Raw genomic sequence first — 26,458 nt, forward strand, 5'->3', positions numbered from 1 at the left:
TTATAATAGAAGCGCAAAATGCTTTCGTTAATGGACACAGTCCATTTCATGCGCTGCCTCGGTCGTCCCGCTTGAGTGAGCGCCGGCTGATGTTCCGGCGCAGCACCTTCAGCGAGTGGAGCTCTTGCTGTTGTTTGGCTCGCTTGTGGTTGTTGTTCTTGTTGTTGGGCTGTAGCTGTTTGTGTGACAGGGGCCCGCCTCCTCAACACCCTGCCACCGACGTCCCGCATGCTGTCACGTCCAGCGTCGGCTCCAGACGTGCCCTGGCGATCCCCAGGCAGCGGCCCTAAACATAAACTATTAGTCTCCATTCTCATGGGTGTGCATTTTATACCTACTGCCAGGTGTCAGTTTTTGTTCCACGGCAAGTATTCCTGCTACTCTCTGGGTATTGGCGCTACGAATACCCAGAAAGCATCCCCCATTCGCAGGGGGCCGCGCCTGATAGAAGAACTGACATAAAACTCCCACAGGTTATTATTATTATTATTATTATTATTATTATTATTACATAGAAATAAGGGCTGGGGTCATGGAGACCCATAAGCCCATTTACAAGAAAAATGAAATAGTACCTACATTACAAAAATTAGCTTCGCAAATAAACTATAGACTAATAGATTGTGCACAACACTGATTAGTTTACAAACAAATAACTGTCTAGTTTGTTTTTGAAAACATTAATAGATGGAGAATTTATAATTTCCGTTGGGAGACTGTTCCATATACTAAAAATGCGATTACACAGAAAATGTTGGCGCTTTATCGACGAAAAGGGTTCCTTCTTCACTTTCAAACTATGTCCACGTAGTCTGCTGTGATCGTCGAAAATAAACAAGTGTTGCAAATCTCCATATCTATACTTTAAAATTCGGAAGGTGATAATTAAGTCACCACGGAGTCGACGAGCTTCAAAAGTTGATAACCCGGCTAAAGAAAGTCTTTGTTGGTAATCTGGCCTTCTTCGTTTGAAACATAGTCTGGTGGCCTTCTTTTGAATATTTTCGAGAAGAGTTCTATCGCGCACTAATTCTGGGCACCAAACCGTTCCACAGTACTCCAGTAGGGGTCGGACATAAGTTTTATACAAATGAATAGAACCCGAAAATGATATTTTTGTAAAAGTCTTACTAAGTAGTTATAACTTACTATTCGCTTTTTTAGTAACGTTTGAAATATGCTCCGACCAACTCAAATTTTCAGTAATTGTTACACCAAGGTCACTATATGATTCCACAGTATCCAGTAAATGCCCGTCTATCGAGCAAGACAAACGAGGGTTATTTTTTCCCAAATGTATCAGTTATATTATGGTAGGGGAGCCCAAGCGGGGATTTTTGCAGTTACTCGAGCGCGTCAGATTATCATATGGAGAGAAACCTGGTATCCTGCAGATGTACCTCTACCATATATTGGCTCTTAACACAGGGGAGTTCGTTAAGGGGGGCCCGAAAAAAAAAATCTATCCTTAAAAAAGCTCGAAATTGTCAGATTAAGGTAAGGTAAGTTAAGTACATGCAAAAGAGTGTATATTTCAAAAATCTGACGATATGAGCCGGGCGTAAGGAAATGGGTGAGTCCCAAAATTTCACAAGAAAAAAGCGAATATTTCGCGAAATGAATGACAGATCGAAAAACTAAAAAATATGCGCTCAATATTTTTTAAAAATCTATCGAATGATACCAAACACGACTTCCCACGGAGAGGGGTGGGGGGTAAATTTAATATTTTAAATACGAATCCCGCGATATTTCGCGAAATGAACATCAGATCGAAAAACTGTAAAATACACTTTTTTATTATTTTTAAAAAATCTATCGAATGGCACCAAACACGACCCCCTACGGAGGTGGGGTGGGGGGTTACTTTAAAATCTTAAATAGGAGCCCCTATTTTTTATTGCAGATTTGGATTCCTCACGAAAAAATAAGTAACTTTTATTGGAAACATTTTTTCGAATTATGCATAGATGGCGTTATAATCGGAAAAACGATTGTTGGAAATGGAAAATTAAATTTAAAAATGTCAAGCGCCCACTAAAATGGAAAATTTTACTTAACTTTTTTTGGTTTTAGGACCTACTCCTCACAACCCACTAGGTCTCCAAAGCGCTCGAGTGACTGCACATTTAGCATACTTTGCTCCCCTACCATTATCGCATAACTTTTTTGTTTTTAATTTTTAAGCACTTTTGAGTCTGGATTATTAAAATGTAAGGTATTATAGTACTAAAAGGTACTCTTACTTTAAGTCGATAGGATACACCGTTTTCTAGAAAAATCGATTTGAAATTTTTTCGTTGTTTGAATATCAAAAAAAAAAAATTCAATAAAAAAAAAAATATTTAGAAAAACCTAAATTGGTACATTTATTTATATTCCAGAGATGAATCGATTTTATTAATTGTGAATTTCTAGTACCGGTCATATGCGTCCGTTTTGGGTAGATCAACGGTTATTTTATCGCATACCTTTTTTGTCTTTAATTTTTAAGGATTTTTGACACTAGATTATTAAATTATCAGGTATTCTAGTATTAAAAGTTACTCTTGCTTGAAGTTGGTAAAATACACCGTTTTTTTTAATTTTGAAAAAAAATTTTAAATTCAGGAAACGAAAAATTTTCAAATCGATTTTTTTAGAAAACGGTGTGTCCTACCGACTTAAAGCAAGAGTACCTTTTAGTACTAGAATACCACACAATTTAATAATCCAGTATCAAAAGTGCTTAAAAGTTGTTATGCGATAAAATAACCGTTGCCCCACCCAAAACCACCACCCAAAGTCACCATAGATGGAATCGATTTATCTCTGGAAGATAAATATGTGTACCAATTTTCGTTTTTTCTAACTAAAAGCGTTCTGGAGGTATTTAAGAAAAACTAATTACAAGACGCCATCTTCAAAGAGCTCTAACTCCCTTAGGAAGCATTTTCGGACTAGGTGAATGTGGTTAAATTCTTTTAAAATTATCTGAGGAATCTCCTGTCTTCGTTTGTCGGTAGAGTTTCTGGACACCATGTATAGTCGGTTCGCTAAACTCGACACAACTGGCTAGTGATTTTAGTAGGTAATTTTTTTGTTTTTTGCGAATTTTGCCAAAATTGACAAAATTACTAATTATTTAGTAATTATTAACTAGGTAATTAGTAATTATTTTTTTTGCCAAATTGGCAAAATTATTGACTAAAATCACTTGCCAGTTGTGTCTGAGTTTAGCAAACCGACAGTATATGAAATAATATTGCTTGGTATAAAAATTATGGTCTGATATGTGCAACTACATCCTTTTAATGGAAAAAAATATTTGAAGATTTTTCTCAAATTATGGATACCAACATTTTTATTTATAACTCTTTTATTTTTAATTTGACGAAGGAAAGTTATTCTTCATAAAAAGCTATTCATGTTCTAAGATTTATGATGCAACCAACGTATTATATAAAGTTTTATTAATTTTATACCAGGTATATAAAAATATAAATTTAGATCAAGAGTAAACTACCTTTATAGTTCATAACATTTAAATTAGAATGATATAATTGCACATTAAAACATAATTATTAATTCTAAACTACTTTTCATAATAGCAATTTTCCATATTACGAATTAAAATACGTAAATAAACAAAGTTTTCGTTATGATAATGCTTTTTCAGATTGTTATTATTAATTTTATGAAGAAAAATTATTCTTCATAAAATGCTCTTCATAGCCTAAAACCTAAGATGCAATCATCAGATATCAAATTTTATCAACACTATACGAGGTATGTTAAAAAATATGAATATAGGAGAATGAAGAAATGTTATTTGTCTTTAAAAATTATGTTTTAATGTGCAATTAGATTCTTCTAATTGAAAAAAAATTTTTTCAATAATTTTCTCAAATTACGGATATTCCTGGATATCCTACTGATATTTTGTTTAAAAATAGTCCTAGAATTTTTTACAATATGTACCTACACCATTTTAAAGGAAAGAAAATAAGCTTTCTTTTTTATTACACAATGTATATACCGAACTGTACAAGAAATAAGTTTTAATGAGAAATTAAAAAAATAATCGTAAAAAAATCAAAAATCGTTAAAAGTATAAAACTTTGAAAAACCATAACTTGCTTAAAAATAGAAGTACAACTTTATACAATAGACCATTTTAACGGAAATTGACTTCTCTTCCTACTAAATGTGCTATTGCATATACCTAGAGATGCGTAGAAAAAAGTTACAGAACAATATTTGCGAAATAATGTGGAAAATGGCCCAAAAATGCTGTGACTGGCGAACTTTGAAAAATCATATTTCGGAAACTATAAATCCTAGAGACTTCTACTGAACGTCATTTTAAAAAAGAATGATGGCAGTTTTTTTCTGTTAAGCAATGCCTATACATACAGTTGAGTCCGCGAGTTATCAAATATATAGAATGTCAAATGTAAGTTTTGCTTCAAAATTTTTGTGCAGAATTACAGCTACATTTGAAGTAGCTTAATAAATTCTTTTATTATTATTGATTAATAAATAAATAAACAATTTATAAAAAAATTCAATAACATATTTTATTTTTGTTATTTTATTCACTTTGACGGAAATCTAAACACATTCATTTCTTTACTGTGTGAATGACGTTAGCTTTGTATGTTTTAAATATTAATTACCAAAATATAATTATTTACCTTAAAATTTCAGAGCCCAATATAAAATTAGTTGTGAAAACAACTGTTTGTGTAATATAAAGAAACTTCAAAACGCAAAAATTAGACAAAAACCGCAAAAAATTCAACTGACTGACAGCCACAAAAATAAACAAAGCAGAAACGTCAAACAAATTGTGCTTAAAATATGAAAACATACCGAATCGTCTTTTTTTGTACCTATCTCTTTTCAATGCACTGAGTCTAGATGGTTCATAAAAATAACATGTGTTTTTACTTAATAACAAACGGCAGCTGGTTTGTCATGAGTTTCATGCGTGGAAGAGATAAAATAAAATGATGCTAGATAAAAAGTTTGTGTTTTATCTCGCCAGGTATTAATGACGCACGGGTAAAGACTCGCGGACTCAACTGTACCTATCTTGCCACTAAAAAAAGTTTTGGGGCAAAAAACAAAATTGCTTTCTTTCGTGTTTTTTTTTGTTTCAATATATTTTTCTAAAAGAAAATATTTTTGACTTTAAAATATGATATTTCGATTGTAAATTTATTCTGAAACAATTTTTATGCAGACGTGTTTGTACCAAAAGTATATAGAACTGACCCTAATGCACCCTGTGCACAGGGACTAATTCACCATTTCTCAAAAACGCACCCCTTTAAATGGTAGCACTCCGCGGTTTTTTCATATTTAGAGGTCCATTGACCATATGAAATAATAAAACTCCGTTAACGTTGTAGTTCCTTTCTAAAGTACATAATCAATAGCCTAATTCCCGTTCAAACTGAACTGAAACACCTGAAATTCAAGCTTTCATGAACCCAGTTCAGATGATTTCAGATATTACGCATGCGTAGTATTATTGCAATTTGACATGAAAAGCCGTCATAAAATATGTCAAAATCAGTTTTTTACCATTCGTTAAATAGATATCTAATCATTACGTTATTATAACATTATTTGTATTTTTGTTAGATTTATTAATAATTATTAAAATGACTGTTTAAATATAAATATTTAAATATAACGTTATTCAGTGATATAAAAAAGTTCATACAAAATGGCGATAGCTTTACCTTTTTCCACCTATTTGCATTTCTCGAAAGCTGCTAGAATCTAGGGATCTGTGCATTGCCAACGAACATTACGGCGTAGAACGAAACTGCTAATGAAAATTGCATTTCCCAACATAACCGAAGTTAAGGATGAACCTCAGTCAACCGAACTATAGATTAACTTAGTTATGAGAAATCGGCGCTGTTCCAGTTCCAGTTTCTTATATATTGTTATTTTCGAGTACATCTACCTTTGGTAAATCCACTTTGCTCTTGGGGTATTTTTCTTTGTAGGAAAGATTTTAATCTCTCGTTGATTATGTGTAACTATATCAACTCTATAATATAAATTATATTAAAGTTTATTCTTTAAAATTTTAATATTCACACCCGGGGCTAAAATTTAAATCATATCGAAATAGTTTTTGATGTTTGGATATTTTCGGTTTTAACGTTTTAACTTTTAGATTCTAGAATTTTCCTTTTGCATGGTTATATCCTTCTATTAGTTTTTTTATAATTATAGTATCAACCTCTATATTTATTTTTATTTTTTAAACACGTCTGACTGTATTTAGTAAAACCTCGTTTATTTGTAATGTTCTTTCTGCTTTTGTACCCTTAAATACTTTTTTTTCTAATTAGATGCACAGTTGTTTGACGTAAATATAGTTGATTATATTTTTTTTTTAATTAAGTTTATTCGTTTTAATTCGGGTATATTATAATAAAGGTAATGCACAATTTGATCTGAACCTTACTTTTAGCGATGAACGAGAACCTTTACACGAAGTCAACCCTACGACGGTAGAATTCGATGGAAAATCTGTTCAAACCAAGTCTGGAGAATTTATTGGAAAGCATTCAGCAGTCTGAAAAATATACTTAATTTTCGCCGAAGGTATTTAATAAGATTTATGTTGTAAAAGTTAAGTGTATCTATTTTTAAATGAAAATGAAATATTTTAATAGGTACCTATATTTACCTACTTGCGAATTGTGCCAAAGTTGTAAATTTAATAGACAATGTCAATACGACAACAAAGTGAGTAACCTCAATTCAATTAAGTTTAAAGAAGCATTGAAGCGTGTAATTATGGAATATTTTGACAAAATATAATGGATAAACTTAACTTCAGGCCTATACATTTTTTTTTCTGATTGGCTTACACGATATTTGTTTTTGACTTGGAATAAGATTGATGTGATATATAATGATAACTTCATTAATAGTCTAAGAGTTAGTAAGGTTTGAAATTACGTGAATTTATGATTTATTCTCTTGCATCTACTACTGTTAGTATGTAAGTGACATAACTGGTAAATATCAGTAAATCTCCTAATGTGGAGAGATAAGACCGACCAAGTATTGGTGAGCTAAATAAGTCTTAACGAATAATTCAAGATCTATCTTCAGTTAGTTCATTATTGTATTAGTTTTATTCATAGTATTGACTTTTAATAATATGTAGGTATGGGTACTCCCAGAAGTACCCGACCCAACAAAGAAAACACAAAAATTTTGGAAAAAAAACGGTTCTTTTTTTTCAGCATAATCTCATTTCAGCTCTATTTAGTTTTATATGTTATTCGTTTTTATAATAAGTACTGTCTTGCTCATCAAAATAGCCATTAACTGCCGACATGACTTCTTCACGGTTGGAAAATCTTTGACCACTGAGCAATTTTTTCAAGTCTGCGAACAGAAAATAACCCGAGGAGACTGAATCTGGCGAATAGGGTACATTTTGTAGCAATTAAAACTTGAATTCATGAATTTTGGCCATTGAAATACTCGTTCTGTAGGCTGATGCATTGGGTGGAATGCATAAAACGTAGTATCTGCTAATGCTTCAAGTATTTACTACATTTTTGAAGTTGTTACTACACTTAAAAAGCATTTACTTTCCTCCGTAGCATATGCCACTATTTACCAGATACATAGAAGAATGTACTACGCTTTTGAAGTATTTGCTAGTTTGGTAGTATTTGCTTCAGTTTAAGTGAAGTTGGTGGATGAATGACTTCGTCGTAGGTGTTTTTTTGTTACGACATAGCAGCATTTATGAATGTGCGTCGTAGAAAAATCTACAAACTAAGAAGAAGATACTTAATTTTGGGGTCATTCTTTTATCAAATAAAATTTAATAATTCTCAAGAAGATTAATAAATAACAATTGTTTATTTTTTATCCTCGCGTAACTCTTTTGTCGCTTCGGAATCTGATTCAATCATTTTTACTCATGTACAACTGTAATAATTAGGTACGTAAAAATGTGAATTCACAAATCACAAGCATACGCAAAACTAGTTCCATCACGATTGGTGTAATGCAGACACGGCTGTCGCTACGCTTAGTACTTGATACTTCAGGTCAGTAGTAGGTACTTCTGTTGTGTAGTATGTTCTTCTCAACAAAAGCACATACTTTTATGTAAAAGAAAATGCTACAAAGTAGATACTATTTGCTGAAGCAACAGCATCTACTACGTTTTATGCATTCCACCTAATGTCTTGATGAAACTAAAAATGTCTTGATGAAACTAAACTAAACACTTTATTCTTAGCTAAACGTAACCGTTTTTGCTTAATTTCTTAGCTCAAATATTGCAATAAGTTGGCATAACAATCGCAGTTTTTCCGTTTTCAAGATTGTCAATGAAAATTATTTTTTCCTTCTATGTTTTTGCCTTCTTTGGAGCCGGTTAACGCTTTTAAGTCCATTGTTTTGATTCTTCTTTTACCTCGGGTGTGAAGAGATGGATCCCTGTTTCATCCTTGATTATGAAACTGCGCAAAAAATTCTGCTTTGATGCTGTGAAACTTTGCTGGAAACTCAATTGAGACATCTTTATGACACTGTTTTTGTACAAGTGTGAGCAAACCAGGCACCCATCTTGCACACAGTTGTCTCGTGTCCTAATTTTTAGTTTATGCTATGTACCGCACTTTTTGAAATGTCTACTAAGACTGTTAGCTCGCGCGCTTCAGTCTACGATCATCCAGTACCATCTGTGTGTATTTTCTTCACCGTTTCTGGAGTCGTCATCTCATTTGGTCGATCACTGCGATGCTCATCTTCGAAGCTCGTACGGCCTCGTTTAAACTCTGCTACCCAATGTAAATGCTACTCTTTTGTAAATGAAATATCAGACTCATTCAGAGTACAATCCAGTTCAGCTTTTATATTGGTTGGACTTGGCCTTTCAAATAAAAGTATTGTGTCCAATAAAGATGACCAATTTTCTCCATTTTCAAAAATTCACTAATAATAATTAACTGAAAAACAAATACTAAACGACATCTCTAGGTCAGACCAAGTACTTCTGCGACCACACAGCTACTTTATCGCATTTGGTAACATTTTTACCGGCAGAGAATAGTAATAAAATTCTGTAATCGGAAGATTTGTTTGAGATAAGAAGGAGGTGAAAAATTGACGCATATATGGAATGGATACATAATGTAATAGATATTTTGTTTACGAGTGTCATTCGCCGCTACACAGGTAACAGGTATTACATTATTCTATTATTAATCTATTAGGTATCTATTAATACACATTTAACTACAAGTGTACCATCATAATTTAAAGGGGTATAACAAGTTGATTCCGAAGATATAAACGAAAGATATGCTATTATAATGTTCTTCTTCTTCTTCTTCGTCTAGCCATTCACGTCCACATCTGAACATAAGCCTCTTCAAGTCTTCCTTTCCATTGTTTTTTGTTGAACGCTACTTGTAGCCAATTTTTCCCGGCAGTTCGTTTCAGATCATCTGTCCATCTCATAGGAGGTCTGCCTCTGGGTCTTTTGTGTTCGTAAGGTCTCCAGGTTAGAATTGTTCTGTGCCATTTGTTAAGATCGCTCCTAGCTACATGTCCAGCGTATTCCCATTTCAATTTTAGTGATTTTTGTACCACATCGGTGACTTTGGTTTTCTGTCTTATCCATGTGTTTGTTTTTCTGTCCTTAAGTGATATGCCAAGCATTGCTCTTTCCATCGCGTGTTGAGTGACTCTGAGTATGTTCATATTCTTTTTTGTGATTGTCCATGTTTGTGCCCCATATGTTAATATCGGAATAATGCATGCATCAAAGACTTTAGATCTAAGATGTAGTTGAATTTGCTGATTTCTGAGTATATAGCTCAGTTTGCCGAATGCTGCCCATGCTAACTTACTTCTTCTTTTTATTTCTTCCGTTTGAATTTCCCTATTTAGTATTATTTTTTGTCCTAAGTATATATATTCTTCAACTTTTTCTATAACTTTGTTGTTTATTATTGTCATCGTTTCTTCGGAGTGCATGACTTTTGTTTTGTTTAAATTCATTTTCAGTCCTATTTTAGAAGATTCTGTGTGTAGTTCTGAAAGCATGGTTTGCAGTTCTTGTAGGTCAGTAGCTATCAGGATTATGTCATCCGCAAATCGTATTATGTTATTCTGCTATTATTTATTTATCCTATCAAAAGGTAAGGGGCGGAAGTTGACATAGTCAGACAGCAAAGACCCAAACATCAAAGACCCAAACAGAGTTATGATGCCAAAAGAAGAAGAAGAAGGGGCGGGAGGGGGCTTGGACAAAACAATTGAGGTTTAGTAAATTAGAAAAAAGAGTGGCCACAGCGCAGCTGGGCTAATAACCCTATGGATCGCAGGATATACTTAAAAAAATAAATAAATTCTTACCAAATCTTCTGTAGCAAGCACGAATAAACGATTTTACATAACACAAAGACAATTTAAATTTAATAATCCTGTGCATATGTATTACATTAAATTAAATCATGTATTAAATAATAAATATTGATCACATGAGTTTTGTACCATACAAAATCTCTGAAGTCAGCGTGGCCAAATGTCTTCTGTTAACACTTTTTTAAATTACTAAGAAAATTAGTTAGTGACGATTAAATAACGATTTTCACAAATATTGTAGATTTTTATAAAAGGTAATTAACTTTCGCATAAGATGACTACTTGCCTGATGATGAGATGATTGCCTGCATGACCAGTCCATTCTTGGATGAAAGAGAATGAATCATTCTAATGTCACATAAGAAAAACGTTGCTCTTAGACAATAACATCAATATGTATTGCCCTACAAAACGAAATTTATATTAATAGTCCAGAAAGCCACTGCGCATCCGCTAGGAAAAATATTCTGATTCGGATTTTTTGCACAAACTTACTCAGAAAGGACTCCTTTTAACAAATTTGCATGTTACCAGGACCAAAAGGTAGTCAAACATTTTTTAAACGTTTTTTTTTGTTTTTTTCCTAAAATTCTTTATTTTGCATGGAAAAAAGTTTTTTTAGGTATTATGGATCATTCCAAACAGAAAAGGTCTTTAGTGACTTTTCTCTAAAAATGATAGTTTTTGACATATAAGCGATTAAAAATTGAAAAATTGCGAAATCGGCCATTTTTAACCCTCAAAAACTATGTGAAAAACTGAAAATTTGAATGTTGCCAAGGTAGGTAGATATTCTTTAAACATCGATTGATGAAATTCAGAAGAGTTTTTGCAATACAATATTCAAAACTCCTTTGTTTTTTAATTGCTAATCAAGCGTGCGCGACACTATTTTCTACCGACAGTATGGTGCAAATGAAAGGAATAAATTCATTATTTCGTAAACCGGCGACTTTATGAAAAAATCCCGAAACAGGTCTGTTTTTATTTTTAAGTTATGATATTGTGGCATATACGGTATACTAGTGACGTCATCCATCTGGACGTGATGACGTAATCTATGATTTTTTAAATGAGAATAGGGGTCGTGTGCCAGCTCATTTGAAAGGTTCTTCAATTCTCTATTCAGTAATATAAACATTTACATAAATATTTATACAGGGTGTCCAAAAATTTGATATTAATTTATTTGACAAAAAAGAAGTAGAAGGACACCCTCTGCATAAATAATTATGTAAATGTTTACATTATTGAATAGAGAATTGAAGAACCTCTCAAATGAGATACCACACGACCCCTATTCTAATTTTATAAATATCATCGATTACGTCATCACGCCCAGACGGATGACGCCACTAGTATACCATATATGTATGCCACAATATCATAACTTTAAAATAAAAATCGACCTGTTTCGGGATTTTTCCTTAAAGTCGCCGGTTTACGAAATAACGAATTTATTCCTTTCATTTGCACCATACTGTCGGTGGAAAATAGTGTCGCGCATGCTTGATTAGCAATTAAAAAACGAAAGGAGTTTTGAATATAGTATTGCAAAAAACTCTTCGGGATTTCATCAATCGATGTTTAAAGAATATCTACCTACCTTGTCAACATTCAAATTTTCAGTTTTTCACATAGTTTTTGAGGGTTAAAAATGACCAATTTGGCAATTTTTCAATTTTTGATCGCTTATATGTCAAAAACTATCATTTTTAGAGAAAAGTCACTAAAGACCTTTTCTGTTTGGAATTATCCAAAAAACCTAAAAAAAAGAATTTTAGGAAAAAAACAAAAAAAAAACGTTAAAATTTTTGACCACCTTTTGGTCCTGGCAACATGCAAATTTGTTAAAAGGAGTCCTTTTTGAGTAAGATTGTGCAAAAAATCCGAATTAGAATATTTTTCCTAGCGGATGCGCAGTGGTTTTCTGGACTATAATAACAAAATAAACAGTTTCGTTTTGATTCAAATCAAATTGAAATTTATATTGTTTGTGTAAGTGGTACCACATGTCTTTGTCTCGTTTTAAAATATTTTCGTCCGCTTTTGATGCAATGTGATGTAATGTGATGCCTTTGTAATTGGAACATTGTCTTGTATCGCCTTTTTGTGTATTGGTATAATGGTTCCAATTCCCCGTAATGTTATTACTTTGTTTCGTGTCCTACTGATAATTTTATTAAAACGCAGTGTAGTCGTGATACAACAACGTCATTTTTATTGATGTAAATTCAGGTCATGTTTCAAAATGAACTGCCAACACTTGCTTTCTTTCTAAGCTATTATTATTATTAAGATTTTATTATTGTGTGAATTTATTTACGAGCTCATTGCTTGAACTGAACCAATTGATGTAACATTTATTGGTAACATCAATTAGCTGAAAAAAAAAACAAATTTCCTTCGTCAGATCTTACCGCTGCCTCATTGGGATAAGCACCTATCCAGAAGACGAAGCTTCTTTTGTGGCAACTTTTTCTTGTTTAAATAAGACTTTGCTTAAGGAATGAACTTTTTATGGACTCCTTGGGAGACATCACAAATTATCTAGGTCGCAAAAATTCTAAAAAGTTAAATTTTTGAAATCCGATTAAGAAAAGCCTAGATTGTGGGACGTTAAGAGGTATACATGAAAATATAACATAGGTGTTAAATATAACATAACAATTTACGACTTGTATATCGATTTCAAACAGGCGTGTGATGGAATAAATAGACAAAAGATGTTAAAGCAACTATCTGTACTGGGCATACCCAAAAAGTTAGTTAAACGTATACGAACGGCTTTGGAGGGTTCCAAAGCCATGGTGAGAATAGATGAAAATATGACAGAGGCATTTTATATTGAAAATGGAGTTAAACAAGGTGATGCCGTATTAAGAACGCCTTTTAATCTAACTTTGGAAGCTGTTGTTAGAAAATTTGATATGAACGGCTGTATTAATACAAGATATATGCAAATATGTGCATATGCGTATGATATTGCCATAAGCCACAACAAATGGGTATTCAGCGAAAAAGCTATAGAACTGAAACGGGAAGCTGCTACATTTGGTCTATACAGTATAAATGAAAGTAAAACAAAATATATGGAGTACACAAAGTCTAATCAACATGAGAATCTGGAGATAGACAACCATACCTACGAATATGCCTCTTCTTTTCCCTACCTAGGCTGAATAGCCAATGACAATAACACTTAAGTCAAGAAATACAAGCACGGATTCTTAGCAGTAATAAGTGCTTTTATGCATACAAAGGCTTAATGAAAAATAAGTTACTGAATCTTGAGTCTAAGCTTAAAATCTACAAAACAGTAATTAGACCAGTGGCCACATATATGGATGTGAAACAAGGACCCTCTCAATCACTGATGAAAATAAACTGAGAATATTTGAGTGCAAAATACTAAGAAAGATATTTGGACCAACCCATTGCAGCGATGGTTCGTGGAGAATTAAAATGAACTACGAACTGGAAGAACCAATGCAGAGCGCAGATATTGTTAGATTTGTAAAGTCACAAAGACTAAACTGGCTTGGTCATTTAGAAAGAATACCAGATAATCGTTCTGTAAAAAGTAATCCAGAGATGGAAGCCCCAAGGAAATAGAACAAGAGAAAGGCCCCGTAAAAGATGGATAGACGACGTAGAGGAAGACCTTAAAACCACGATCAGGCAGTGGCGAAGGAAAGTATCCGACAGTGCAGAATGGAAGAACATTGTTAAGCAGGCTAAGACTCACAAAGGTTGTAGCGCCATTAGAAGAAGAAGTGGGACGTTTGGAAACATTACCTATACTTACATTAAAAAAGACGTGACGATACACCACGGTGGCCTATTAGAAATATACAATTTTACAGTTGTTGAAAGTGATTGCTATTAACTTTTTTATATTGTTTTTGATCAAGGAATATTGACAGATTATGTACACTTAAAACTAAAAAATAGTTAAACTACAATACGAGCTAATTAAATCAATTCAGAGAGGACCTATAGTATGTAATGCCAAATTAAGAATCATTGTATATGAAATTTTTTTATTGTCTAGCATGAACTATTGCTCTATATGTATAGCTCGTATTTTTGTGTTTCGTTGTCTGCTGCTAATTGTCCGATGCCGTCAATTAGTTTATTTCCGTGCCTGTGTCTGTAGGTTCCGGTGATTTCTCTAATCTTCTTATGTTTGTTAAATGGGTCGTGTAATTCTTGTAGATTTTCGATTTCATAGCAAATCTCGTTCAACCAATTTTCCTTTGCTTCCTCTATTTTCTTTTGTATTTCTCTGTATATCTTGGCATATCTTGTTTTGTTTACAGTTTTAATGATCCTTCTGTTCTCCATTAATTTAAGTATTTCGTCTGTCATCTAGTCTTTTTTCTTTTTCTGGCACTGTTTATTGAGTTCATCTTTATTTCTTTGTAGTTAATATTTCATTGGATGTTTGTATGTAGAACTTTCTGTTATCAATTCTATTATCAACTGTTTCCCTGCTTACTAGTTGTGAGGGATTGATGTTGCAGATTCAATAGAATTTATGTATCCTCTTCGTATCATAATATAATTTATCTTACGATTTCTTGCGATTTCTTACGATTACTGTTTCTTACGGTTTCTTACGATATCCTCTGCATCCTGAGGCGATTTTCAGGTATATAATCTTCTTAGTGGGAGCTTGTATCACCTGTTTGTTATCATCATTTGTTTTTCTTGGACAAGCCTTTTTTCTCTTTCGATGCTTTCGCCAAGTCCATGCTCTCTAATGAAATCTTCGTAATTCGCTTTATCTACTTTGACATTGAGATCACTCATTATAAGTACAGTAAAACCTCGATAGAACGGACCTCTATGTAACGGACAAAAATCCGATCAAATATAAAAAAAATTGAAAGCAATAAAATATGAAAAATCGAATTCTGGAAGAAAAATCAGCAAGGGAAAGATCTTGGCACTGCTTTGTGCTAACGCCGATGGATCGCATGGATCGACTGTTCTAATTGTTGGCAAACCTCGTAACATTAGAGTTGTCAAAGATATAATGCATCATCTGCCAGTTTCATATTATAGCTCTAATAAGGCATGGTTTATCACAGATTTTTCAAAAATTGGATTTTAAAGAATTTGTACCTACAGTGAGAAAATTTAGAAACTGGAAATACCGCCCAAACAGGTGAAATGTTTATAAATTTTAGGCAACGCTCCTGCTTATCCCCCCAGAAAATATTCGACATTCAGAAGATGGCAACTTTAATTATATGTTTTTGCCAAAAAATACATCGCTTATTCAACCCATGGATCAGTGAATAGTTTTGGCAACCAAACGAGTACGTTGCAGAAAGTTTTTAGATGAAGTAGAAAAGTAAAAAAGTAGCAAACAATAATTGTTTGCTACTTTCCTGTTGCCGATGCCTTTTTTAACTTACAGATTTGTACACTATATCTAAATACAGTACATATTTTCAACAAAAAAAATTTTTGATTGATTTTAAAGCTATTTTTATATAACGGACTTCCGGTTTTAACGGACAACCCGTCCCCCCAATTAGTCAGTTATATTGAGGTTTTACTGTATTTCATGTTTTTTAACATTTAACATACTTGTTCCATATGACGGTAAAATTATTCGATATCCTTGTCTTCACTCTAAACTGTAGGTACATAGACTTTTACTACATTCATTTGAACGTTTGGAGTATGAAGTTTGTAACATCGTTACGCTTTCTGATGAGGAATATTCAATGATTGAATATAATGATCCAGTAATATACAATGATTCTTAGTTTGTATGAATCATCATTCTATGACCATGAACATGTAATAAGGTATTTACTCTCTGGTACTTAGTCTCGATGAAACAACTACCAGATACAATACGACGAAATAAATAATAATTTCAGAAAACTAGAAATGCCTAAAACTAATTTTAAGTATTTTATTTTTAGTTGTATTTATTGGTTATTATTAGATTATGTTCAGTTTAGATATAATGGTAATATTTACCTACTACTTTGCTCAGTGAATTTGTGTACATAAATTTAGTTAGTGTAATTAGTTTTTAGATTTTTTTTCCGTTTAGAACACTACTTTAAAATATGCAAACATTGCCTCTAAATACGATATTCGCCAAAATAACCACAGTGCACGTCAAAGGTCTCTCACGAAGAATATTTTCGGGGACCATATAACAATAAAGTTTGGGTAACTGAACTAAGGAACATTATTTATAGTTTCTTTATCATTCCAATGATGTTATTAAAAGTGGCGAATGGGTACTATTTTGTTAAATTATTATTTTTGACCTAGTTTTTGTCAAATAACTATGGCTAGTCATAGTCATGTTTATTTGAAACTTTGTTTTACCTTTTTTCCTCTCCCTGTTGGAGATTGGACTCATATTGGAGATTGAAAATCATCAAGGCTATCCTGATCTTATTTTCAACAGAGTTTTCTTCGCTTTCTAGAACATAACCGCTCTTTTCCTACACGACGTAGTATTTCCATGTTTGAGACCACATCTCAATGCTTTCAATTTTTTTTATGATGTTTTAAAACCAATCTTGGAGTCTTAATAACACTACTGCCTGTAATAGTGTATTAAATAAATAGCCTCACATTCTTAATCGTAGAGGAATGTCCCTGTTACATAAGATTCTTTCCTCTTAATGAAAGTGACCCTGACCATTTCAGTACCCCTTTTTATTTCACTGTTTTGGTCTCCAGTTTTGTTTATGAAGATTTTTAACTACTTGTAATTTACTTTCTCAATTTGAGTGTCATGTTTATACTAATTCGCCTTGGTTGTATGTATCATGTTTTTGCTGAAAACTATTGATTTGCTTTTCTGGACATTGATTTTTATGTCATAATTAATTCAAGGAATATTTATATTTATGAGCAGTTATGTAGAGCTTCCTGTCCAATGAACTGCCAACACGGATGGAATGGGCATGAAGCGAATTTAATGCGGCCAGGATGAGAGAGCAATAGCCAGGAAAGAGGGAAGATAATCGCCATCTTTCGTAAGCAAACAAATTGATAGTGATAGTCAGGGTTGCCATTGGGGTATTTTCCTACAATTTTGGCGTAATTTAAAAGCGTCTATGGGATTTTTTCTAAGCAGAAATGGTTGGGGGATTTTTTTTTGGGGGGAGAGTTATGGAAGATTTTAAGGAGTCATGGAAAATTAAGTTTGCGAATGTACATAGAACTGTATATTATACTCTCATATAATCGAAGAAGATAGGATCTATGAATTATTTCCAGAGCCCTCTGTTGATAAGTAGTATAATTTTGGTTTACTGTTCTCTACATTTGACTACTAACTTATTAACATGCGGAAAACATTTTAATTTGGGGGATTTGAGCTTAATTTGAGGGAATTACAGTTTTTAAGTGGGGGATTTATAAAATCACATCTGGCAACTCTGGTCATTATGATAATATCCAACCAACGAAGAAGTCAAATTTTCCTTGGAAAGCTCTGTCTCTCTCTAGGACCTCTCTCTTGTATGTTTGTGTCTCAATCTCGCTTCACTATTTGAATTGGACGGGGCCATTCCATCCGCGTTGACAGTTCATTGTTCCTGTCAGATGCTTTCACTAGACATGAAATAGCAACAGTGACAAGACACAAGCCTGTCGTACACCTCTGCGTATTTCTATTTCTTGAGATGTTTAATTTCCTATTTTGATATTAGTCTTCCGATTTTAATACGAATTCAGAATTATTCGTAGGTCTTTATTATTTATGGTTTTTATTTTAACCCTAACTTAACCTAACCTTTTGCCACTGTCTCAAAATTATCGGTTGCAGAAAAAAAGAACCAAACTTATCCATTTCAATTACTAAATTTACCTTTTGACTGCCACCCATAATAAAATAATAGCCATATGCCAGCGAAATATTAGACACATAAAATGAATCATATGAAGAACTCGGGAGCCGCGTTGTCGCCACATAAACAAAGTATGTGAAAATGCGGAAACCGCGTTGCTGGCAGTTCATAGGTGTCTTGCTTAATGATTGATAAAACTTAAATCAATAACTGTTTTTCCAAATGAACTAAAGCACTAGTATTTAATGGGGTTTTGTGATGTAATCAGTAAACATAGAAGACCGCTCCCATTTTCCAGGTGTTTGTTTGCATTTAAAATTTATAATCCAATTTAGATTGCTCTTACTAAATGGTGCCCGTCCTCCATTGTTACCAATTATGTCGTTGAATCCCATACAAATCTATTAACACTGTGGTACTAAGGCTAAACCCGATATGTCACAAGTTATCGATTTTTCGTTTTTAATGCCAATATGTACATTGAGCGATGAAGAATATGATGACAAAACCCAACATGGCTAAACTCATCCATATAACCAGTAGATGATCAAATAAGTTTCCGATATGTCCACTATTACAACAACACCGCGAACTTTTAAACTCATCTGCTGCAAAATCACGTTTTTTTGACTTATCGGGTTTTGCCTTAGCACCACAGAACAAATATCTTAGTTTAGTTATACATAAAAGTATTGCTCATTTTATATTGTTCTGAATGAGACAGCAGTTTATAATAATATAAATATTTTAGGCTTTTTGTGCTTAAACCGATAATTCTGAATGTCTGGTCGAAAATAATTTGAACCGCGTTTTCAAATAAGGTATTTCTTGCCATATGATTCCATTTAAAATAATTTGGCAACTTGGCACTTACATACATTTTTAATGACTGTGTGACTGAAATTAAAAAAACACTAAGAACAGGTGCCTTAGTTCAGTTATCCAAAAAATTGATGCACGTTTAATCCAACATATTTATACTTTATAATGTTTCGGACATTCTTTAAATCATTTTTGGCCCTCTGCTGATTTTATCGAGAATTTGACTCCATGAGAAAAATATGGATTTTACACGAACTTCTTAAATATATATGACTCGGCATTTCTCGGCCTTAGCAGCATTGCGGAGAAATTAGTGACGATGGGACAATCTGTTCTTATTTGGCGATAGCAGATAATCAGAATCTAGTTCAGAACTAATGTTGCTAGACGTGATGAAAAAATTAAATAACGAATGAAAGATTTGACATTTCGATTCGAAAATCCGTAAAGAAGTATACGAGATTACAATTTACTATCAGCGTTTATAACATAAATATATTATTCATAAATCAAGTTTAATGCGTTATACTGGTGTTTACTTTGGCGAATATCGTATTTTTACTTTTTCTGTAACACCTTTAGCAAATTATTTATAAAAGTTAAAACTCTAATTGTAAAATTTTCACACTTCTCCCTTTATAATGAAACTGTATCTTTATGAAATTATTCTTCACTATTACTATTAAACGTTTCCTTTTCCCCTTTTATTTGTTCCAGTGATAGTATTTTTAGTTTTTTATGTTAGATAGTACCGGCAAAAATCTCGACAGGGTTAACGAAAGCGCAAATTTTAAGGAAGTATTTGCGATTGTTATTTTGACATAAGTTTTATTAGTCCGTTTAGTTTTGTGGCAGGGATTTTGCATGTGAAAAAGGGATTTTGCTAATGTTTACCTAATTTAACTTTGTTTAAATATTTATGGTACAATGTATATGGCAGGTAGGCCCTTGCGATACTTCCTAGTCTTCTTAGCAGATATTTTAATCTAAAGCTGTTGAAATATAATTTCTAGCTACCACTGATCCTCTGGTATTCTATTAGTGCTGCATCACCAGTATATCATACCACACTGTTTTGTTTTATTTATTCTGATTTAAGAATTATGTTTGCATGGGACTGAACCATAATTACTGGTGTAATGACAATTACATTTTAACTAACTAATATTTGACGTTTGGATTACCATTCCGAAAATCGTTCTCAAAAAAGATTACTCGAAAAATTCTGGGAAGATTGTAAAACCTAGTTTTATTAGGTTATGTATGTCTTTTTAAAAATTGACATGCTTGTTCCAGATCCCTTAGACCACGGCAAGTGTGTGGCCTTCTTCTTCTTCTTTAAGTTCCATCCTCTATCGAAGGTTGGAAATCATCATGGTAATGCGGACCATGTTGACTGCCGCTCTAAATAGCTCTGCACTACTGTATTCGAATCATTCCCTTAAGTTCTTAAGCCAAGATGTTCTTCGTCTTCCCACATTTCGCTTTCCTCGGATTTTGCCTTGCATAATAAGTTGTAATAATGAGTATTTTTGCCCTCTCATCATATGTCCCAAGTACTCAAGCTTTCGTCTTTTGATAGTTAATATTATTTCAAAGGCAGCCAACTTATTCAGATGGACTTGTTTTAATGTCCACGCTTCCAAGCCATAAAGAAGAGTGAGAACACGTAACACTGAAGCATCCTTAGACGCAGTTCTAACCTTATATCCCGACAACAAAGAAACTTTTTAAGTTTAATGAATGATGCACGTGCTATTTCAATACGTGTCTTAATTTCTTTGGTTTGGTCTACATTTGAAGTTATCCATGTTCCTAAGTATTTGTAGTTATCCACACTCTTAATTACAGTATCTTCAATAATCTATTGGATGTTTGCTTGTGCTGATTTAGTCATGGTCATGCATTTAGTTTTCTATAAATTCATCTTCAGTCCGTAATCATGACAGCGTTCATTAAGATGTTGCATTATGTTCTGTAAATCATTGTTGTTATCCGTTATTATTACTGTATCGTCTGCAAAACGTAAGTTGTTCAAAACTTCTCCACTGATAGAAGCCTTCTCCATTGATACTGTGGCCTTCACACTATACTTATTTGAGGGCTGCTTTTTTAACTTTTCTTTTTTTCATGTCTGTTTCTTTCATGATTATTGGTGCATCTTTCCATTGTACTCTGTGGTCGTTGTCCCAAGCATGTTTGCATATCTGGTATTTCTCGACCTCTCTGTTCTTGATGTATACTTGATGCTCTTTTATGCTGACAATTAGCGATCTTGCAGTTGCTCCTACGTAGAAATTGTTGCATTCTCATTGTACTTTATAGAGGTAGTTTTTTGATCTTTCTTGGAGAACGTCATATCATCAAACTAGGAAAACCAAATATACAGCTAGCATATATCTTGAAAAACAGCTCCATTTCTATAAACTTGGAGAAAAACGTGTATAACACATGTATACTACCAGTTTGTACGTACGGGTTGGAGACCATAGCCCTTACCAGGAAATCTGCTAAAAAAAAAACAAGAAACAACGCAAAAGGACAATGAAATGAAACATGCTTGAAATATCATTGGAAGACAAGATTAGAAACACCTAAATAAGACGCAGAACGACGATCAGGTTGGTGTATCGTGAAAGAAATTACAAAAATGAAATGGCGCTGAGCCAGTCACATAGCCAGATAATATAACAGGTGGACAAGAAGCATGGAACGTCCTCAAAAGATCCGGGTTCACGACATAAGAGCAGTGGTAGGCCAACAGTGGATTATATCGGCACAAAAGAGAGAAAGAAAGAAGCAATTAGGAGAGACCTACATTCAGAGGTGGATGTAAAATGCTTGAAAAAGAATAAGAGAAGCATGCCTTTAAATTACGCGGCAGAATCTTTTAATTTACTGTGATTAACTTCATACATTCTATCGCTAAATATCATATTCGTTGTTTTAGGTCTATAAAATGAGATGGCTTCCAAAAGTTACCACTAGTCAGTAATATTAATCCTGAAAATAGCGTGATACTGATCGAAACCGCTAGACTTAGAATGACGGAAGTGTTATTTGAAAGAAATTCAAAACCCTTGTGGGTAAAATTTGCGGTTTTTGCCTGTTGTAAGTAGTTTTTGCCGGATGATTAGTTTTATTAGTTTAAATGTACAGGTATTGCATATAATAAGACTGAACCTAGATATACACAATGCACAAGGTAAACGTGTGTCTTTTTTATTTATATGTTTCGTTATTGTGACTGTTTATATTTTCTATAATATTTTATATAAACAATTGTACTTATACGTTTGGTAATTATATTTTAAATATTTGAGTGTGCAATACTTATAAATTCATTGTAACACGGTTGTAAAAATGTACTTTGTATTTATATTTGTGTATATTATACATAACAGTATTTCGACATAAGGCAGCTGTAATGTTTATATTGTGTGGCAACATTACTTATTAGCTGTACTTTTTTACCCATGGCTTTTATTTACCAAATATACAATATATTGTATTTTAATAAAAATTTATCTGAATAATTTTGTGTTGTTTTTATTGTATAGTTAAGTATCTCTATCGAATATTAAGGGAGAGAAATCAGACTAAATATAGTTCAAGTAATGAAGCTTAAAATAGGACAAAACCTCGCAATTTTTACAGATTGGATCGATTTGCTTGAAAATTTGAGAATAAGTAGTGGATATAGTCCAAGGATCAAAATCTATATCATGCCAAAAAGCGCTTTTACCATGGGGGTGGTTACCATCTCGGGGGTGGCAATTTTTATTATATTTTAACCGCAAGAGTTGGTAAAATCATTCATTATAAGCAAAAAACGTTTTATACATTTTTTGGATAAAATTGATAGTTTTCGATTTATTCGCTATCGAAAGTGTTAGTTTTATATCGAAAAAAGAATGTGTGTGTACTTTGTACGCACGTAAGAAGTTATACTTCTATTATATAATTTATAATATAATTTATATAAAATTAACCAAAACTTAACAATGCCAAATATTAAAAAAAAAGAAAAAAGTATGAATCGTCCGGGATTTGAACCCGCAATCTCGTGATTTCTCGATCTCTGGTCCAATGCCCTACCAACCAGGCCATCAAGGCGCATGTTACTAACGTTTCAGATATACATAATTACACATCACGGAGACAAGTGAAATATAAAAATAGATGTTTTATTATTTTACGCCCAAGGAAGACAAATCCAAAGACAAAATTTTAATAAATAATACATTTACTATACTATTACTATTACATTAAAAACACTAATATATTATTTTAATGGTTTATTTGCGCTGATACATAATTTGAAAGATTATCAAATAAACGTCATACATACTGTCTGTGTGCGCATCCGCGTATATTTATGAAAAATTTTACTCCCAATCGCGCCTAAAGAAGTACAACTTCAAAAATAAATGTTTTTAATCACTTTTCTGCTAAGAACTCAAAAAGTTTTCGTTTTATCAAAACAACTTTACTTACCAAAAATGTACCTTTTGAAGAAACAAACAAAACCGTTTTTTCTTATTTTCCTTAAGACCATAATAGTAATCGAGCTATACTTTATTATATGTTGGCTCTTCTTCGTCAAATGCTAAATATTGTAGTTTCAAAGTCAAAGGACGGGAAAACTATGCATTTTTCGAGGATAACTTGTTGAAACTAATTTAAAGTATTTAAAAATATACATCTCCAGAAATAAAAAAAAACTCTAGCTAAAAAAATTAAGTGATTTATAATGAACAGAACGTCAGTTCCTATTTTTTTTCAGCAAAAAAGTGATCGTTAACAACCTTCTAATCACCAGCCTAATTAAAATTTGTCATTGACCTGATTTGGTTTTCTTGATTTATGTATTGTTAATAGGTTCTAAAAGTTTGATGGGCTTAGAATGATTAGTTTAAAAACGAGGTTTTGTAGTTTGGTAAAAAATGCCCTTTTCTTCAGAATAGAAAGATTAGCATCAGAGATACGAAAACATATTTCAATATAAAATTGTAGCTTATTTAATTCCCAAGAACATGGTTTTCAAAAATTTTTTTACGGCAAAAATTGAATGAGCTATTGACAATTAAAACTTGTAATTGCAAAAACCACCTTTACCAACCCTTTCAATGCCACCTCTTTTTGTGACAGAATTTTAAAAGGATTTAATATTAACAACCTTATAGACCTTGTAAAAACCTACAAGATTCATTTTTAACGAACTTTCTAAGATAAAAAATAAAAAAGTTACGGTTAAAAAATCAATGTTTTTCTGAAGCTATTTTCTTGTGGCATTTTTACAATTTTAACTATTTAAGCCACAATAGTGTGGCTTATTTCCCATTATAAATAGTTAAAATTGCAAAAAATCAATATATTTTTTTGAAAAAAAAAAAAGAAATTCAATTGGAAGCATAATAATGTAAGTTAGGGGTGTTTTTAGTCATTGGCCTTATTTATTCTTCTTTATTTATGTATTATTAATAGATTCTAGAAGTTGTGAGTGGCTTAGAATGATCAGTTTAAAAAAAAACTGAAGTTTAAAGCGAATAACGAATGTTTGTGTTTTTTTTTAAAATGCCATTTTCTCCAGAGTAGAAAGATTAGCATCAGAGATACAAAAAAATATTTAAATATGAAATTGTAGGTAATTTAATTCCAAAGAACTTGGTTTGATAAAATTTGTTCTACGGCAAAAATTGAGTGAATCGTAAATGAATATACCATCGAAAAACATTGATTTTTTAGATATAAAACTAACACTTTCGATAGCGAATATATCAAAAACTATTAATTTCATCAATAAAATGTATAGAACATTTTTTGGTTAGAATTAATGTTTTTATCGACTTTATAGTCAAAATATAATAAAAAATTTCCACCCCCGAGATGGGGTGGCAACCACCCCCATGGTAAAAGCGCCTTTCGGCATCATATACATTTTGATCCTTGGACTATCCACTACTTATTCTCAAATTTTCAAGCAAATTGATCCATTCTGTAAAAATTGCGAGGTGAAAAGCTTTGGTTCCTGGACTATAATAGTGTTTAGGACGATTATTGTAGGCGAGAAGAATTACACAAAATTATTGCAGGATAATAGACCGGAGTGTATCTCACAGAATGCTGTGACAATAATCATGGACGGCCCAAATCACAGCGGAGGATCTTTCTAAATCACTCGAGCAAGCCAAAAAAGCAACAAAATCAGGGAACATAAAAATTGAACCGCTGAATTATGAAGGCGCAAGGATGGTATCCTTTATAGGATTGTTGTTTAATAAAAGCGAAGAAGGTGGCCGAGAATGTGACAGATCACTCAAAATAGAGGGTTAAGTGTAATGCCTTAGTAGCAGCAAGAATCTTTTCCAGTTATAAAGTACTTTTTCCGACAAATCTAGAATTGAAAAAAAAATGTTGGTGAAGGTAGTTCTATATGTATACAATAATCTCTATTTTATTGGATTTCTGGACTCTAGCCTTTAACTATTTTTTGACCGTCTAAAAATTGAGCTCTTTGCTTCATAAGTAAGCCAGTATACGTCGTTGTTACTAATTATTTATGTCTCTTTGATTATACTGCAATTTAGAACTTACACATTATTAAAATACATAACAAAACTTAAATTTTAAGCGTTTAGGAAGCATTTAGGTGGTCGAGAACCAAAGTTATGGCAGTTCTAATTTTAAATTTGATTAGACGTATCAAAGACGTGAAGGCTAGTACGTCTGGCATTATAAAGCGACACACTATGCGTTACTGCATAAAGTCACCTCTGGAGGGGCAATTAATGAATGTACGTATTTGATATGTCAGATTAAAATTAAAACTGCCGTAACTTTGGTTATCGACCACCTAAAGGCTGTCTTAAACGCTTAAAATTTAGGTTTTGTTATCTCTTCTAATAATTCGTTGAGTTTTAAGGTACTAGTACACTTTAGAAGACCAAAAATAAACATTTTTTCAAGATTTCTTTTTCTCAGAATTTTTATTAGAAATGAACATAAAACTTTTTACATAATAATATCTAACTCTTAGAGAATACAAAAAATATATCTTTTTTCATTTATGCACGTACACTAATATTGTAGAGGGCGCCAAATTCGAGGCCTCGAAAAAAAGTAGTTCCGATGGCGACAGTTAATCTCAGGATTGGGATCTCTGAAATAAAAAATCGTACGACATTTGAAAAAGGAAGGTTTCTTGCGTGACAATTTACTACCGTTAGTGAAAAATTCCGCAAAAAAAGATTTTACGGAAATTTGAAAAATTTTTGTGAAAAAATCACCCGTTTTTCTTCAGTTTTTCATGGTTAAAAAATATTTATTTTTTATTTTTTGGTCAAATTGTGGTAAATTGTCACGTAAGAATCCTTCCTTTTTCA

General features: G+C 32.6%; 1 protein-coding gene across 3 annotated transcripts in view; it reads left to right on the plus strand.

Moving 5' to 3' along the window:
- LOC114325164 (fasciclin-2) overlaps nt 1-22,611 on the plus strand; it is a 246,675-nt gene extending 224,064 nt beyond the window's left edge. For all 3 annotated transcript variants that reach the window (XM_028273136.2, XM_028273137.2, XM_028273138.2), the window contains 2 exons: nt 6,479-6,612; nt 22,024-22,611. In XM_028273136.2, the coding sequence (XP_028128937.1) occupies nt 6,479-6,587 (109 nt within the window). In that variant the 3' untranslated portion in view covers nt 6,588-6,612; nt 22,024-22,611. The remainder of the gene's footprint in view (nt 1-6,478; nt 6,613-22,023) is intronic.
- The last annotated feature ends 3,847 nt before the right edge of the window (nt 22,612-26,458 follow it).

Source organism: Diabrotica virgifera, chromosome 5, assembly GCF_917563875.1.
Source record: "Diabrotica virgifera virgifera chromosome 5, PGI_DIABVI_V3a".
Lineage (NCBI taxonomy): Eukaryota > Metazoa > Arthropoda > Insecta > Coleoptera > Chrysomelidae > Diabrotica > Diabrotica virgifera.